Source organism: Suricata suricatta, chromosome 3 (assembly GCF_006229205.1).
Source record: "Suricata suricatta isolate VVHF042 chromosome 3, meerkat_22Aug2017_6uvM2_HiC, whole genome shotgun sequence".
NCBI lineage: Eukaryota > Metazoa > Chordata > Mammalia > Carnivora > Herpestidae > Suricata > Suricata suricatta.
The window spans coordinates 41,959,452-41,974,485 of NC_043702.1; the positions used below are offsets into that span (position 1 = coordinate 41,959,452).

The 15,034-nt window shown below is 45.1% G+C and overlaps 1 protein-coding gene across 1 annotated transcript in view; it reads left to right on the forward strand.

The window, feature by feature from the left end:
• Positions 1–12,035, forward strand: part of STAT1 (signal transducer and activator of transcription 1) — a 36,209-nt gene extending 24,174 nt beyond the window's left edge. The window contains exons 15-21 of the mRNA XM_029934218.1: positions 1,243–1,292; positions 2,008–2,102; positions 2,898–3,043; positions 4,837–5,022; positions 6,048–6,123; positions 7,037–7,139; positions 10,879–12,035. Of these exons, the coding sequence (XP_029790078.1) occupies positions 1,243–1,292; positions 2,008–2,102; positions 2,898–3,043; positions 4,837–5,022; positions 6,048–6,123; positions 7,037–7,139; positions 10,879–10,893 (671 nt within the window). The 3' untranslated portion in view covers positions 10,894–12,035. The remainder of the gene's footprint in view (positions 1–1,242; positions 1,293–2,007; positions 2,103–2,897; positions 3,044–4,836; positions 5,023–6,047; positions 6,124–7,036; positions 7,140–10,878) is intronic.
• Positions 12,036–15,034: the final 2,999 nt, after the last annotated feature.

Sequence of the window (15,034 nt, forward strand, 5' to 3'; positions counted from 1 at the left end):
GTAGGTATAGACCTGACAAAAGATGTAAAGGGATCATTTCCCAATCATCTCATATTCACATTTCTGAGCAGGTTTCCTACGGGAAATATTTTTGAATTGTGTAAATATATTAGTTGTGGCTAAAATAAGTTCCTTGATAAGAAAGATGATTAAGAAAGATGAAGTCTTATTAACCTTGGGGATAAAAAAAACAAGTACCCAGCACGGTAAGAATAAGTAAAGTCCTGGGGCCACCCGCCGCATAGCATACACTCAGGACTCTTGCCGCAGGCGGCCCAGGTACAGGGAGACACCGTCCAAATTGGGTGGACATATCTTGAGCGATGGGTGATATCGCTTGAGCAGCAGTTTTGCCTGATCGGCAGGATCCAGGCCATGATAGATGATTCCCTTTCAGGAGCTAATATCATGAATTAATTAGTCTTCCACATAAGGAGATCCGAGGCCTGCTAGTCAAATCTTGGATGAATGGAATATCTGAACTATATCTTTAAAACTCCACAGACAGGTTTTTTCCAGATTTGCTTTCTGTAACAGCAGAGTTGTGTGTATTGTAAATACCAGTAGACTCCTCCTAACCACACAGCTCTCAGCAGTGGCCATGTAACTGTCACAGTGGGCGTCTTACGCTATTTAGGTAGATGTAAGAAATCACCTTTTCCCATTTCTTTATTTGGTGCAAACTAAGACATATCGTTCCTGCCTGTCAAGGCTCATTTGTGGTTCTCTGCAGAGAGGCGATGGGCTCACTACCTTCTACAGCCTGGGCGGCTTTAACTCGTGTAGCAGGTAACCCCCAGGCTTCCTTCCCTCTCATTTCTCTCCCTTGACTTTTGATTTGCATCAGCCTCCCGAGTTCATGTCCCATTTGGAGGAGGGCCGAGGGAAGTGCCCAAATTATATCCAAAATAAGCTTGAAAAGCCAAGTGTCAGTTAAATAGATCACCTAGGGGTGATCTTGGTCTTAGCTTGAAGTTTGGGAGAGCTCTGCAGGACCACTGAGGGAGGAGCCTGCCGGGGAAGGAGGCGGCCGTGGGAGATGAGGCTGCAGATGATGCTGCTTCTCCAGAAAGCGCAGGTAGTTAGCACTAATGTGTCTGAGAATACCAACCATGAGCATACGGTCTTCCTCTTTGAGGTGTTGGCTCTTTTCTTTGAAAGTAAACACAAGAGCTATCAGTGTAACCAAAGCTTCAGAATCAGTGTTTTGTTTCCTGAAACAGCATATTTTTATTTGGCTAGGTCCTAATGCTGGCCCCGATGGTCTCATTCCATGGACAAGGTTCTGTAAGGTGGGTGCCCTCTGGGTTTTACACTCTCTGAGTGCCTGCTCCCTGGTGAGGTTCTCCTAGTTTTTGCTTCGGTAGTGATTTAACTGTGTGCTTATTTTGGCATGCTTGTCCCTGGCCCATGGAACCCCGAGGGCAGGTTGTTTACTTTCCTTCAGTGGAGAAGGTCAGTCTCCAAGTGTGAGTCGGACAGGAAGCGTCTGTGTGTGTGATAACATTCTTTCATATCTGAAACGAGTCTTGTGTTTACTCACACCGGTACCTTGCCTGGCAGCATTTTAGCCCCATTCATGAGAAATGTGTGCTCTCTGGTGGCTTGGACAACCTGATGGGCCAGATGAGTTTTCCCAAGCCTGTTCCAGCAGAGGGACCAGTTGGAGGGAATAATCAGACCCCACTGGGGTCACCAGACAGTGCTGACAAGCTCACGCTACTGGATGTTACTAGTACGAGGGCAGCTGTTGTTCTGCGTTCACCCTGGAGGTCATTCCCTGGCCGGTTTGCTACAGTTTAGAGAGGGAAGCAGAGCCTGGCCCAGGAAATAGAGCTTGGTGTCTGCAAGCTGATAAGGGGAGGGGTGGCTCTGGAGGGGACAGCGTTAGTTTTGGCAGCTGGGCAGGCTTTGCAAATTAAAATCCAATCCGGTGGTGGGAAGAGGCCTAGTAAGTCAGTATTTTGAATTTCCTTGTTCCTAATGTGTGTGTTTGTACACTTGCAGGAAAACATAAATGACAAAAATTTTCCTTTCTGGCTTTGGATTGAAAGCATCCTTGAACTCATTAAAAAACACCTGCTCTCTCTCTGGAATGATGGGTAAGGGCCACGGATAGATTTATTTTTGAAACATATTTTTAGCACACACTTCCTTACTCTAAGGCTGAGACAGACCTGGTCTGGGCAGACCTCACTATTTGACAAGTCTTGTGTGCGCCTCACAGATATGGATGCTTCCAGGCTTCTTTTCACGGCTTCATGATAGTGGAACCTCATAAGATTAAACTTAGAGTTTGTAGTATGTGCATATGTATTTTTAACATTTAATTTAAAATGTTTTAGTACCATTCATGCATTCACTCATTTAACAAAAATTTCTTAAGCACCTATTTACTATATTGCCTTTAGAAAAGAAGAAAAAGTTTTTTATCTTGGTAAGTTGTTTTTATCTAATTTATTCCAGGGTCAGTTGAGGCTTCACCAAAGGCTTTAACTTGGTCAGAAGTGCTAGAACATAGAAATACAGTGTTTGAATCTTCTCCCCAGTATAAAAGATGCAGAAATCCAGACAGTTTCCTGGCCTGTAAAAATCATCAAGTGAAAAAAAAGATCATCAAATAAACAAAGTCTCATTAATCCAGCCAATATTTATGGATCATCTGTAGCATCCCATTGGCAGTGTGTTAATGATTTTGTTAGGCCTAAGCACACATGTGTGTAAGTGAAATCCATCCCCAAGTGTCAGTTAAATTGATTTTGAAGCATCTAAAATACACATTTTTATCCTGTGTTCTTCTGTCAAGTTTCAGGAATCTAGTTCACTTGTAGGTTCACACGAAAATTCAAACCCTGGCTGCCTCTCAGAGGACGTCCTCAATCTCTTTGCACACCCAGGTGTATCGTGGGCTTCATCAGCAAGGAGCGGGAGCGCGCCCTACTGAAGGACCAGCAGCCGGGGACGTTCCTGCTGCGCTTCAGCGAGAGCTGCCGCGAGGGGGCCATCACGTTCACGTGGGTGGAGCGGTCCCAGAACGGAGGCGGTAAGTGAAGCATGGACGCCCTTTCCTGTCGCCGCAGACCAGCTTGTACAAACACCGCGCTTGTGACAGAAAATTGCCGATTCGCTCCTTACCGCCAGCTCAGCCTCCCAGATAGGATTTAATACCTTGCCATGAATATTTGTGATTTGCTGCCTGGGACATTGTGGAAATGATGGTTTTTCAAAGACAAGGCCAGGGGCGCCTGGGTGGCTCGGTTGGTTAAGTGTCCAGCTTCAGCTCAGGTCATGATCTCACAGCCCATGAGTTCGAGCCCTGCGTCGGGCTCTGTGCTGACAGCTCAGAGCCTAGAGCCTGCTTTGGTTTCTCTCCCTCCCCTTCTCTCTCTCCCTCTCAAAAATGAATACACATTTTAATTAAATAAATAAATTGATAAATAAATAAATAAATACATAAAAGACAAGGCCAGGTTCTCCTCTGTCAGGGTTGTTACTGTAGATGAGGGATGTGAGTCAGCATGGCTGGCCACCAGTTTCGGGAGGAAACCCATTTTGTACAGGCACATGCTTTCAGATTGGCTGTGGGGAGTCCCACGTGGGGGGACACCTGCAGGCAGGCTCTGAGGGCCCCGGGGACGGGGTGCAGCCCTCCAGCCTGCCTCCAAGCAGAGCAGATGCAAGTTCATGTCTGCTGTGTCTCAGGTTTCTGTTTGGTCAGAAGAAATCTGTGGTTAAAAGGCTCCAAACACCTTTGGGTTATGGAACAGGTTTCTGGGGAGGAGGCCGAACGGCAGAGATGAGAGAATGAGAGAGACAAACTGGCTCCTTTTCTCCGGTGCTTATAGTTGGCTCTGTTTGAGACACGGAGGAAAAACCGATTTGTTTCAATGACTTTCTGCTCTCCGTAGAAAGATGCAAAAAGATGGGAAACTTGTTCTGTTTTTTTTTTCCTCCAAATGCAAATACAGGAAACCTGGGGTTAGGGCCCTGTGTAGGCAGTAGATATTAGAAGCTGCCTTTTCACCTTCTCCCCAGGGAGTGCGTTTCCTCAGCTGGCTAAGCCATGGAGCTAGCAAAGCAGTCATGCAGGGGGGCATCCTTGGCAACCAGAAAGCTGAAGCAGGCCACTACCTAGCTTATTGTGCCTGCCTGCATCATCTGAAGTCGTAGAACGGAGTCCCCAGAGCGCCTGAACAGCAGCCTCTGGAACGTGTGCACCCAAAAATGAGCTTCTGGATCAATTAGGAGGCAGGATTCACATGAAACCTGCGAATAAGACCACGAGTGAATTAAACTGGTTTATTAGAGCAAAGATTAGAAGAAAAAGTAGAAAATAGGATCTTTTTCTATTTATTTGTTTAAAAAATTATTTTCCATGTATTGGCATCGTTTATTTCAATAAAAAGTTTCATTTTTTTCAATCTAAAAAGAAAAGCAACCAGAAAGTGAGATTATTTTTTATTAGTTTATTCTGTGACTTGAGCCAAGGTGACCAAATTAGTATTTATTTTTCTGCCTGTGGGTGGATACATCATGAAAGATTCAGGCTGCTAAAGATGTTTAATAAACCTCTCCTTGCCACGTTTACAAATGTCAGCTAATAATGACAAATGCAGTGTTGCTGCATTATTAGCAAGTAAATGGCCGCCTTTATTTGTCCTGTTTCTAAGAAAGGATTATAATTTTAGAAGTAAAGCAGCATACTGTGTTGTAAGTTCTCTACTGTGATTGGTTCTTACCAGGTCCACTCAAATCCACAAACTCTGCAATGTGTTCTTTCTCCCCTCTTGTGTTTTGCATGGTCTGTGGGACTCACTGAGCTCTTCTTCTTTTCAGAACCTTACTTCCACGCGGTGGAACCCTACACGAAGAAAGAACTTTCCGCTGTTACTTTCCCTGATATTATTCGCAATTACAAAGTCATGGCTGCCGAAAATATTCCAGAGAATCCCCTGAAGTATCTGTATCCAAATATTGACAAGGACCATGCCTTTGGGAAATACTACTCCAGGCCAAAGGAAGGTAGGTGGGGCAAGCACTAATCATCGCCCTGATGAGTCATAGCACAGTTCAGCCATTGCTGGTGCTTAGGTTCTCATTTTATCGTTGTCCAAAGGTTTGCTAGAGACCGGGTTTAATAACACACACCGCTCTTGCCTTCCTGTAAGTACACGGTGCCTGCACAGACTTCACCCGTGCCGTGTTATTAACGCAGCACTTTCTTTTGTATCTTTGGCAAGCAGGCTTTCCAAAGATGGTATAAACCCAGCATAGTTGAAACATGTTATTTGGCCTGATATGGATAGTAAGAAATGAACAAATAATGTCTTTTTTTAAAGGGTGTTGATAAAGTCCATTTTTGGTCTTGTGTATTTGTATTTTTCCACATGGAAAGAGGTAAATGGCAGGAACACCATGGCCAACTCATTTATACCAGCCCATTCCTATTAAAATTAGGGAGCTACGGCCCAGGAGAAGGAAAATGGTTCATTCAGGGTAATCCAGTTAATTTATTAGATCATATTATTTGTAGTGATTATTGTGAAGAGTAGTCATAGGCTTAGAACACAGGTCTCTTGTTTTTCCTTCTTCCCTGAATTGCATTTGAGAACGTTCGAGTTAGACCGATCTGGTTTGGAACACACCAATAAATTTTATTAAAGTTTAGAACCAGAAGTCTCGGTATTAGTGCAACTGTTCTGGGAGGAAGAAGCCCCCAGCTTCACCTTGACCGCTGTGTGTGTCCCACCAGCCAGACAAAACCTCACAGATCTGGGGCTCCAACTTCTGCAGGAGTTCAAGCCTGGGAAAGAGAAGCCTCCCAGCTTGACCTCTGTACTCACCTCCTCTCCCTTCCCTTTGACTTGCTTCTGCATTTCCCCCCAGGATTTCAGGTGACCCAGGCAGGGAAGTCACAACCCTTTAAAGTTACGGGACTCCAACCTGAATGTCAAGCAAAACAGTAAAACTTTGACGAAAAACCTTGATCGTCTGTTGTTGTGTGAGGTCTGCTAACGGAAAGCTGTACTCGATGTGTTTGCTTCCAGCTCCAGAACCAATGGAACTCGATGGCCCTAAAGGAACTGGATACATCAAGACTGAATTGATTTCTGTGTCTGAAGTGTAAGTGAACACAGAAGAGTACCATGTGTAAAAACCGCAATCCGCCCTGCTCCTGGCTGGGGCCTGGTGAAGATGCTTGTACTATGCTTTCTCGTTGTAATTGCTGCCGCTGCTGCCACAGTCGGACTTGTTGGAAAGATCCTAAATAGAGATCCCAGTGTCACTGCCTGTCAGAATTTTACTGCCTTTATAAACAAAACAAAAAAAAAGAAAGAAAGAAAGAAAAGAAAAGAAAAACCACCCAAGGTTGTTTTTAAGGTTTCTAAGTTCCCTCCAAACTGATACTTTGAAAAAGTATAAATAAAATGAACAAAAATTGATCAGAGTGGGAAAGTAGTTTCTTTCAACTGAAGAAAGGCCAAAGTGATGATTGAGATACATTTTTTCCGCTTGCTTTTATTTTGTTGTTTCATTTTATAAAAGGTAGAAAAAAATTTGGAAAAGTCATTGTCAGTTATTTGGCCTGCAGCACTGTCTTGGGGTGAATGGATGTAGCCTTCATGTAAAAACACTCTGGAGCAGCTTTATCTGCATTCAAACCTCAAGGTAGGGATGAGGGACTCCCCAGACGTTTCTCTGGGGCCTCTGGGGCCGCGGTCCGCCCGAGGCATCGACCGTCAGGGTGACGCACCGCACACGCTCGCACACAGGTCTAACCAGGCAGAAGCGGCGCAGGGTCCACTCTGGCTATTTCGCACTCAAGTCTCTAGAGTCCTGTACGTTTCCCAAGGGGCCGGGCTGGGGACGCGAACCTCCCACAATCTGTGCTTCTCCAAATGTGCCGTGCGAGTGTATGTATGCACTCAGCTGAACTAATAGCGTCCGGCGACGATCCCGTCACAGGCCGCGGATGGAGCGTCCCTGGGTGTGCGTCCAGACGTTAACCTCTCCTTCTCCTTTCTCCCCGATTTAGTCATCCTTCTCGACTTCAGACCACAGACAACCTTCTCCCCATGTCTCCTGAGGAGTTTGACGAGGTGTCTCGGATAGTGGGTCCTGTAGAATTCGACACTATGGTGAGTACCCGCGGGGGTGTCCTCTGTGCTGGAGGACCTCATGCTCTGTGCGCCCGCACGTCCCAGCCTGGCCCCCAGGCCCGTAGCAGCCCGGAAGGGGCCCCCAGCGGGCCGGCGAGAGCGCTGCTTAGATCAGCCGGAGCCTGGTGTGCCTACCCCGGCCGCCTGGTCCCCAGAGCCTCGCTCCCCGTGCTCTGCTGCTTCCAAGAACTAAATGACATCTCAGATATTTAAAAGTTCCCTCTCTGCCCTTCCAAGGTGTCCTTGTAAATTTCTTCGTCTATTAAGGAGCTAAGATTTCTCTGATAAGAAACCGTTTTCCTCCAGCCTGTTACCTTGGTGCCCTTGTCTGGGTAAAGAAGTGTGGTTTTCCCGAAGGGAGAGGAGTGGCGCTTGGTGGACACGTAATTACAGATGCCTCGCCGATAGCGATGAAACAGCTTCACCTGCTCCACGCTTGAGAGCTAAAATGTTCAGCAGGTGCCTGCTGGGAGTAGAAGGTTCCAGGAGTGACTGGGTTACAAGTGCCATGAGCACAGTAGGAACAGGGCTGTCCACAGTGGAGAGGATCTCCCTCTGGGAGAGTGTGTTTCCATAAATCAAATAGCATTGTTTCCCCGTCAGACCGAAATCCTTCCTAAAGACTTCTTTCCGGTTGGCTGGAGTTTTGCTGATGTTGTTTAATGTTAAGCCCTTTCCCACGTGAAGTGATTCCAGTGTATTTTTAAAAATGTGTTTAATCCTTTAAAAAACTCCTCTCTGAGTTACTGCTATTATTTCTTCCTGACTGCATATGTGGGGTCCAGCAGAGGCATGCGCTCAGTGACGAGGGAGGGCGGCAGGGAAAGGAGAGGGGGCACAGGGGCCCGCTGTTTAGACACGCGGGGTCATCCAGCCTCATGTTCAGGGAGTGTGTGTGTGTGTGTGTGTGTGTGTGTGTGTGACTGCGGCACCTGTTCAGACTCATGTTTCTGGTATGTAACTTTTTTCCTTGGTCCTTTTTTTCTCACCTGAAGAAGCATAGATTAAAATCTTCAGAGATTGTAATTCCTTACATTTTTCTGATTGTTGAGAACGAAAAAAAGTCACTTCTGTTCCCGTCAGCAAGTGTAAAGTGAACCTTTTATGTGTGCAGGGATGCGTCCTTTGTTGGAAGGTAGCCCCCAAATCTGCTAAAAAGTGCCTTATGAGCCCGACACAAAAATGGAACAATATATGTAAAGCCCTGTTCCAGGAACATACGAGCTATTGATGGAGCCACAAAACGGCTGACCTTCTTTTGCGCCTGCTCTGTTGTTCCTATGCATGTCATCATGATCATTATTAATAGGTGACACTTTCCAAGCACGTGCAGTACCAGGCACTCCACAGGTGGGAACTTAGTCTTCACAACCTCCCGAGTTAGGCGTTACTGTTATTCTCAGTTTCACAGTGTGGAAAGAGGGCCACCCTCCTCCCCACAACCATGCAGCCCGACTAAGAGCGGACAGCTGGTAGAGATGGCACGGTGTTTGAGTCCACCTGGCGTGCCTCTGGCGTGAGTGCTCTTGTCCGTTTTCCTGGAGCGCCTCCCAGAAAAAGCTGAGCTTTGTTTCATTCAAAACATCCACCACAGAGAAGCTGTTTGCACAGGACCCAGCAGGTGGCCACTGGGTGAGAGGCCCGTGTTTGGGATTTGGAAGTCAGAGCTCAAACTCTGTCATCACCGTTATTCCCCTTGACCTTGAGAAAATAAGATGAATTAGCTTTCTCCATCTGTGCGAGCAGTGTTAACACTTCCTCTGTGCTCTGGGAATGACACTGCGGGAGCAATTTAAACACTCTTGAGGAAATGCCAGGAAATGGCTTGATGGTCTCTGGTTGACCCCTCATAGCCTTTCCATGCCATTCCAGATGGTTTCCTTCATGCCATTTGTGGGGGGAAATAAACCTATTTTACACATACCCCCCCCCCCCCCCCCCGACTAAACCTTTAGAAGATGGAAAGAGCCAGAAGGGGCTGTAATATGGGCATAGCACTGGCTAGACAAAGTAAGAGTTGGATTAGTCTCCAAATTTCTTTTTAATGTTTTATTTATTTTTAAGAGAGAGAGACAGTGTGAGCAGGGGAGGGTCAGAGAGAGAGGGATACACAGAATCTGAAGGCAGACTCCAGGCTCTGAGCTAGCTGTCAGCACAGAGCCCGAGGCGGGGCTCAGACCCACAAACCGTGAGATCATGACCTGAGCCGAAGCCAGACGCTCAACCGACTGAGCCACCCAGGCGTCCCTAGTCTCCTAATTATATCTCACATTATCTATCCTCAACCGTGGCCACGATTTCCATTCAGCATCTCCTCCTGGCGTGAGGGCAGATGCTCTGAAATGGACCTCCTCTCTGAGAGCTGGCTGTTTCGCCATGTCTGGAGGCAGCAGCTCTGGATGAAGGTCAGGAACAGGAGCGCTGCAGGCTCCGGAGGAAAGTGTCCAAGAGAGACAGAGTACCAGTGTTTTCTGCAGGATGACTTGATTATTTGTTTAGTCTGGATTTCCTGTACAATAAACTTTTTCCTCTGAGACTGTGTGAGAAACGGTCTACTCTCCTGGAGGCCTCTGGTCAAAGCCGACAGTCACAACAGGAGCATTGCTTAATCAGCTACTATTTCCCACCTCCTATACTAGGCATTGTACATGTTACCTAATGTATTCCTTTCAGCATACTTTTCTGCTTATAGTCTAGTCCTGTGTTTCTTTCTTTTTTTTTTTTTCAATGTTTATTTATTTTTTGAGAGAGAGAGTTGGGGAGAGGCAGAGAGAGAGGGAGACACAGAATCTGAAGCAGGCTCCAGGCTCTGAGCTGTCAGCACAAAGACCCACATGGGGCTCAAACCCATGAACCGTGAGATCATGACCTGAGCCAAAGTCAGGTGCTTAACTGACTGAGCCACCCAGGTGCCCCTAGTCCTGTGTGTCTTTGGTATTCTGGGCCCCCAATAATTTTCTGGTGTTGGGCTGTTCTGTGCATTGTGGAATGTTCAGCAGCATCCCTGGCCTCTACCCACTAGTTGTGGCTCATGACACACCCCGTCATGACGATGATAAATGTCTTCAGACATTGCAGGAGGACAGAGTCATCCCTGGCCAAGAGTGCCTGCTCTAAGGGGAGAGCCCAGCATGGAACTGAGGTAGGATGTCAGTGGTGGGCTCGTGTTCTCTGGGTGACCAGTGTACTGCCCACAAGGTGCCCCATTCAGTGTAGCTGGGCAGGCGGCACTGCCGGGGAGGTAAGGGATTCCTAATAATTCTGTTTCTCTAGTCTGAACCTGAAAGACATTCATTTAATATTCCTCATGCGTGGCCTTTAAGGAAAATTCATCACTTCCCCCAAACCCCTTCCTTCCTCTGGCGTGGAGCTCAGCATTGCCTCACCCCTGTTTTACACGGGCAGATTGACCGCGTTGCTGTGCTGCCAGACTTGCATAACAGCAGAAAGCTTTCTGTGGCCTGGGTGAATTGACAGAATTAAGCCAGCAGGCTGCAGAGGAATAATCCGTCAGCTTAGATGATATAAAAGGTCTCGATTAGTCCAGGAAAAAGGATGGATAGCACATGCTGAAGGGCCTCTAATCCCATGGTTGTTATTTGCTGTCTGAAGCGTCTTCCTCCTACCCCACTGTAGAGCAGACAAGCGGTGTTAAATATACGAATCTGCATTCCAGAAGAGCAGTTAATAAACTTAACCACATTTTATCTTTTCGCAGATGAATGCAGTATAGAGCACGAATCTTTCCCATCTTCTCTGGCGACATGTTTCCTTCCCGTCTGTGATCCCCTCCTGCTGCTCTGTTCCTTCACATCTTGTGTTTCTAGGGAAATGAAACAAAGATGAAGAAGTTTGCTGCAACCTGTTGATAGCAAGTGGATTTTTCCCTAATTCACAAACGTCTGTTACTCTGAAGGGCTTCATGCATCTTATGAAAGGTAAAATTGAAAGGCCCTCTCCGTAGAGTGGGTTTTAGACATGAAAAATACTGAGATAATACTGAAAACATGAGGACTAGAAGGAGGGTCTTTTGGGAAAGGAGGAGCAGTTTAGCAGCACTTAGCAAATGCTGTGCCCAGAGTCCACGCCGTTGTCACAGGTTGTTGGACAGATCACATGGTTATTTAGGGAACTTCTTGATACAGGACTGGCAGACTTCTATTCTGGAGAATTCTGATTTCTTCCCTCTGCTTTAAATATGGCTGGAGGTTTTCCATTGGTTTATCTACGGAATCGTTCAAAGCTAAGATACAGAGAATTGCGTACACTGATTAGCAAAGGTAGCCGTCCTGTGTCTAGAGGCAGGGATGCAAGTCGTGTTCTTCCACATGAGCCATAGAAAGCTAAAAGCACATTCTCTCTCTTGGGAGAATTCACTTTTCTGCTTGTCATGGCATGATGTTACTGGCTAATATTAGTAGAAGGAAATCTATTTTCCAAATTCATAAGTAGTTTTTTTCTGTGTAAACCTTAATATCCAAAGTTGCACATCTTCTGCCTTCATCATGGTCCCTAGTAAATGAAGTTGTCTTCACACTTCTGTTCACGGGAGCCAGGCTGTTAACAACAGCTCTCTCTAGGCAAAACCGTGTACGCAAAAAGTCGAAATTAATCATAGATGTAGACCGACTCAGAAATTTAATTCATATTTCTTAAATGGGTTAATTTGTCTTCATTGTTATTAGTTGGTATTTAGTCTTTGTCATAACACTTTCAAATTGAGAAGAAAAATAGTAATTGACAAATAATTAACCAGAGATAATAGAAGAGTCAAATCACGCGAAAACTCGTCCTGTGTGACGGCATTGAGAATGGCATGTTTTTCACTGATAAATGTGTGTCTCTGACAAATACATTTGCAGATGGTTCCACTTTCTCTCCTGTGCTTTTTCTAGACCGCTTTCTGATGTTTTGTGAAGTGTGTTTGTTACTTACCGTCTTCCTTCACCTGCGCTGACACAGGCCACGTGTCCCTGAGTGGGGCGGGTGCAGTGGGTCCACAGGGAACCGGCACAGGCTGCTGCTGTCTCTGTAGCCGCACCTTCATTTCCCTGCTGCCAACCCCACAGTTACACAGTTGTGTGAAAATGCCATATTGTTCCGGTGGGGAGGAAGCTTTCTCGAAGCCTATTTTTAAAATCAAAACTAAAGTTTACGTATTGCGTTAAATACAGTATGCTTTCCTCCTCTCGGGTTTTTCATAAGACCCACAGGAGCCTGGCTGGCTTTGCATTGACTTTTTAAATTGAAACGAGGAAGGAACACAGAAGAGCACATTACAAAAATATTGTTCCTAATTGTTGGCATTTAACAATCTGGTGTACTTTTGCCCTTGGAGAATAACCCAGCACGGTTTCACTTTACTGCGCCCGCCGAGAGATTCTGTTTACTCTTAACAAGTATTGGAATTCTATTGCCAGTCTCTCATGAACAGCATTTGGCATAAAGATTTTCAAAGTTACTGGCATTAACTGGTTTGATGGTTTTCTTATTTTTTCCTACCTATGATTAAACGTAAAAGTGAGTTCTTTTTTTTTTTTTTTGAATTTTTGAATTTATTTTTGAGGGAGAGAGACAGAGCACAAGCAGGGGAGGGGCAGAGAAAGGAGACACAGAATCTGGAACTCACGAACAGTGAGCTCCTGACCTGAGCTGAGTCAGACTCTCAACCAACTGAGCCACCCAGGCGGCCCGAGCTCTTCTTTTTAAGTCAGGTGAATCACCCCGTGCGCCTGAGCGCTCCCCGTTCCCGTGGGGGGCAGCAGGCAGGAAGCACTGTTGGAATCAGGTGCAATGGGAGCCATGAAAAGCAAACAAAAGAAACCCGGCTTGGTCTTGCTGACCACAGTGGCCTCCAAGCACACAAATCATTAGGCAGTTACTTTGAAATGAATTTTGGTGCTGCTAATATGTCTCTAACTTAAAAATCCATGTAAAGTGGGACTCTGGCTTGTCTCCAAAGCCACATCTCAGCCCCGCATCCCAGGATTAGAGGAGCGCTTCCTGAGGAGTCACTGCACCCACGCCAAAAGGGGCCATGTTCCTCCAAAGACGTTGGAAACTAGAAAGCCATGACCTTCTCAAAGTAAAAGGCATCGTGTGCTAGAAAAAAAATAGTGTAACAAAAGACATAATCGCCACTTAGACATAAATGTGGTGGGTTAAACTTAACCATTATTTGAAGAGTCATCAGGGGAAGAGTGGTGTAGGCTTGATTTCTGGCATCATAACAAATAGGACCTTCCTCATTTCTGTATTTGCACTATTTACATCTAGGAAATATAAAGTTTCTTCTTAAGAAACATTGAGACCTGTATTTCTGCAGTAGATAAGTCCCTTCCTAGCCAAGAGAAGTTCGTATTCTTATATAATTGATCATTATAATGAGTCACCATGGAGATCCTGGCTTAGGGATGTTTGGGTGTTTTAAGAGTCCTTCTCATATAGTATTTGTAGAGGGCTTGCTAAGCATAGAGCTTTTAGGTACAACATGGAAAAAAAAATCCTCCTTATTAAGGCAGGAGATTTCAGAGATGGCAATAAATAGATTGAGATATTCATTTAGCATTAAATGACTGAAATCTATTTATTGCCCGTGAGCTAGAATGGAATATTAAGTCTTAATGAACAAAGTACTCCCTTCACATCTGACTAGCCCAGGGAAAACAGGAAAAACTAGTAATTGCTTTGAAAACTGTGGTACCTACTATTTGAACTCGGATGCTATTCCCAAGGTAAGGGGTATTTACTTGAGGTGCTTCTTTTGGGTAGTTAAGATTTACTCACTTATTAGTTCATCAGATATATATCGGGCACCTGCCATGAGCCAGGCACTATTCTAGATTTTGAGAAACACTGGTAAACAAAAACAGACAAAGGTCCCTGCTTTTTTTGGGGGACCTAAGATGTTTTGAGGTACTGGTTCATATGTTCTAGTATAAATGTCTTTTGAAAACTGAAGATTTTGTGAAGCAGACATGGCCAAACGCTGAAGATAACTTAAATGTTATATAAAATATGCACAATTTCATAGAAATGGCATTTAAAGCAGTTTTAGGAAGGCTAAATATAATGGTTTTTAGAACCTTCTAAGATGAATATATATAGCCCTTAAAAAAATATAATCACACTCAAGCTCCCAAATTTTGGTGAACTTCAGGTTATGTGTATGCTGTACTGAGAAATTAAACATCTTGCTTGACCAGTTAAAAAAAAAAAACATACTGAAGCAGTTTTTGACTTCTTAAATTTATTTTAGGCATATAAATGTAAAGGTATCTATAAACGGTTCCTCTGACAGGAAGCTATCAAATATGTCTTACCAAACTATGCAAATTCTATAGTTTGTAATGCCCTCACACCACTCTAACACCCTGGAGTTGGTGTGTCTGCGGCCTTTCCCTGTTTTGTGTACATGAAGCAGTCTTAATATCTGCTTGTTACTTTGCTTGTTGGACTCCGTGCCAGTAGACTATTTATTTTTAATTTTTTTAACATGTATTTATTTCTGAGAGACAGATTATGAGCAAGGGAGGGGCAGAGAGCGAGGGACACACAGAATCAGAAGCAGGCTCCAGTCTCTGAGCTGTCGAACCCACGAACTGTGAGATCATGACCTGAGCCAAAGCTGGGCGCTCAACCGACTGAGCCACCCAGACGCCCCTCCAGTAGACTCTTTAAAAGACACAGGTGGAGAGGCAGCTGAAGGCATAGAGGCCTGGAATTAGGCGCCAGAACAGAAATGAAATGCCCAGTCTTTGCCCCTTTGTGGTAATGGACTTAATTTTCTCATCCTTCCCATCCCCAAACACACATACCTTCCCTAGTCTAGTAAATCACATCCTTTATATAATTATAAAATACCCCTTCTCCTA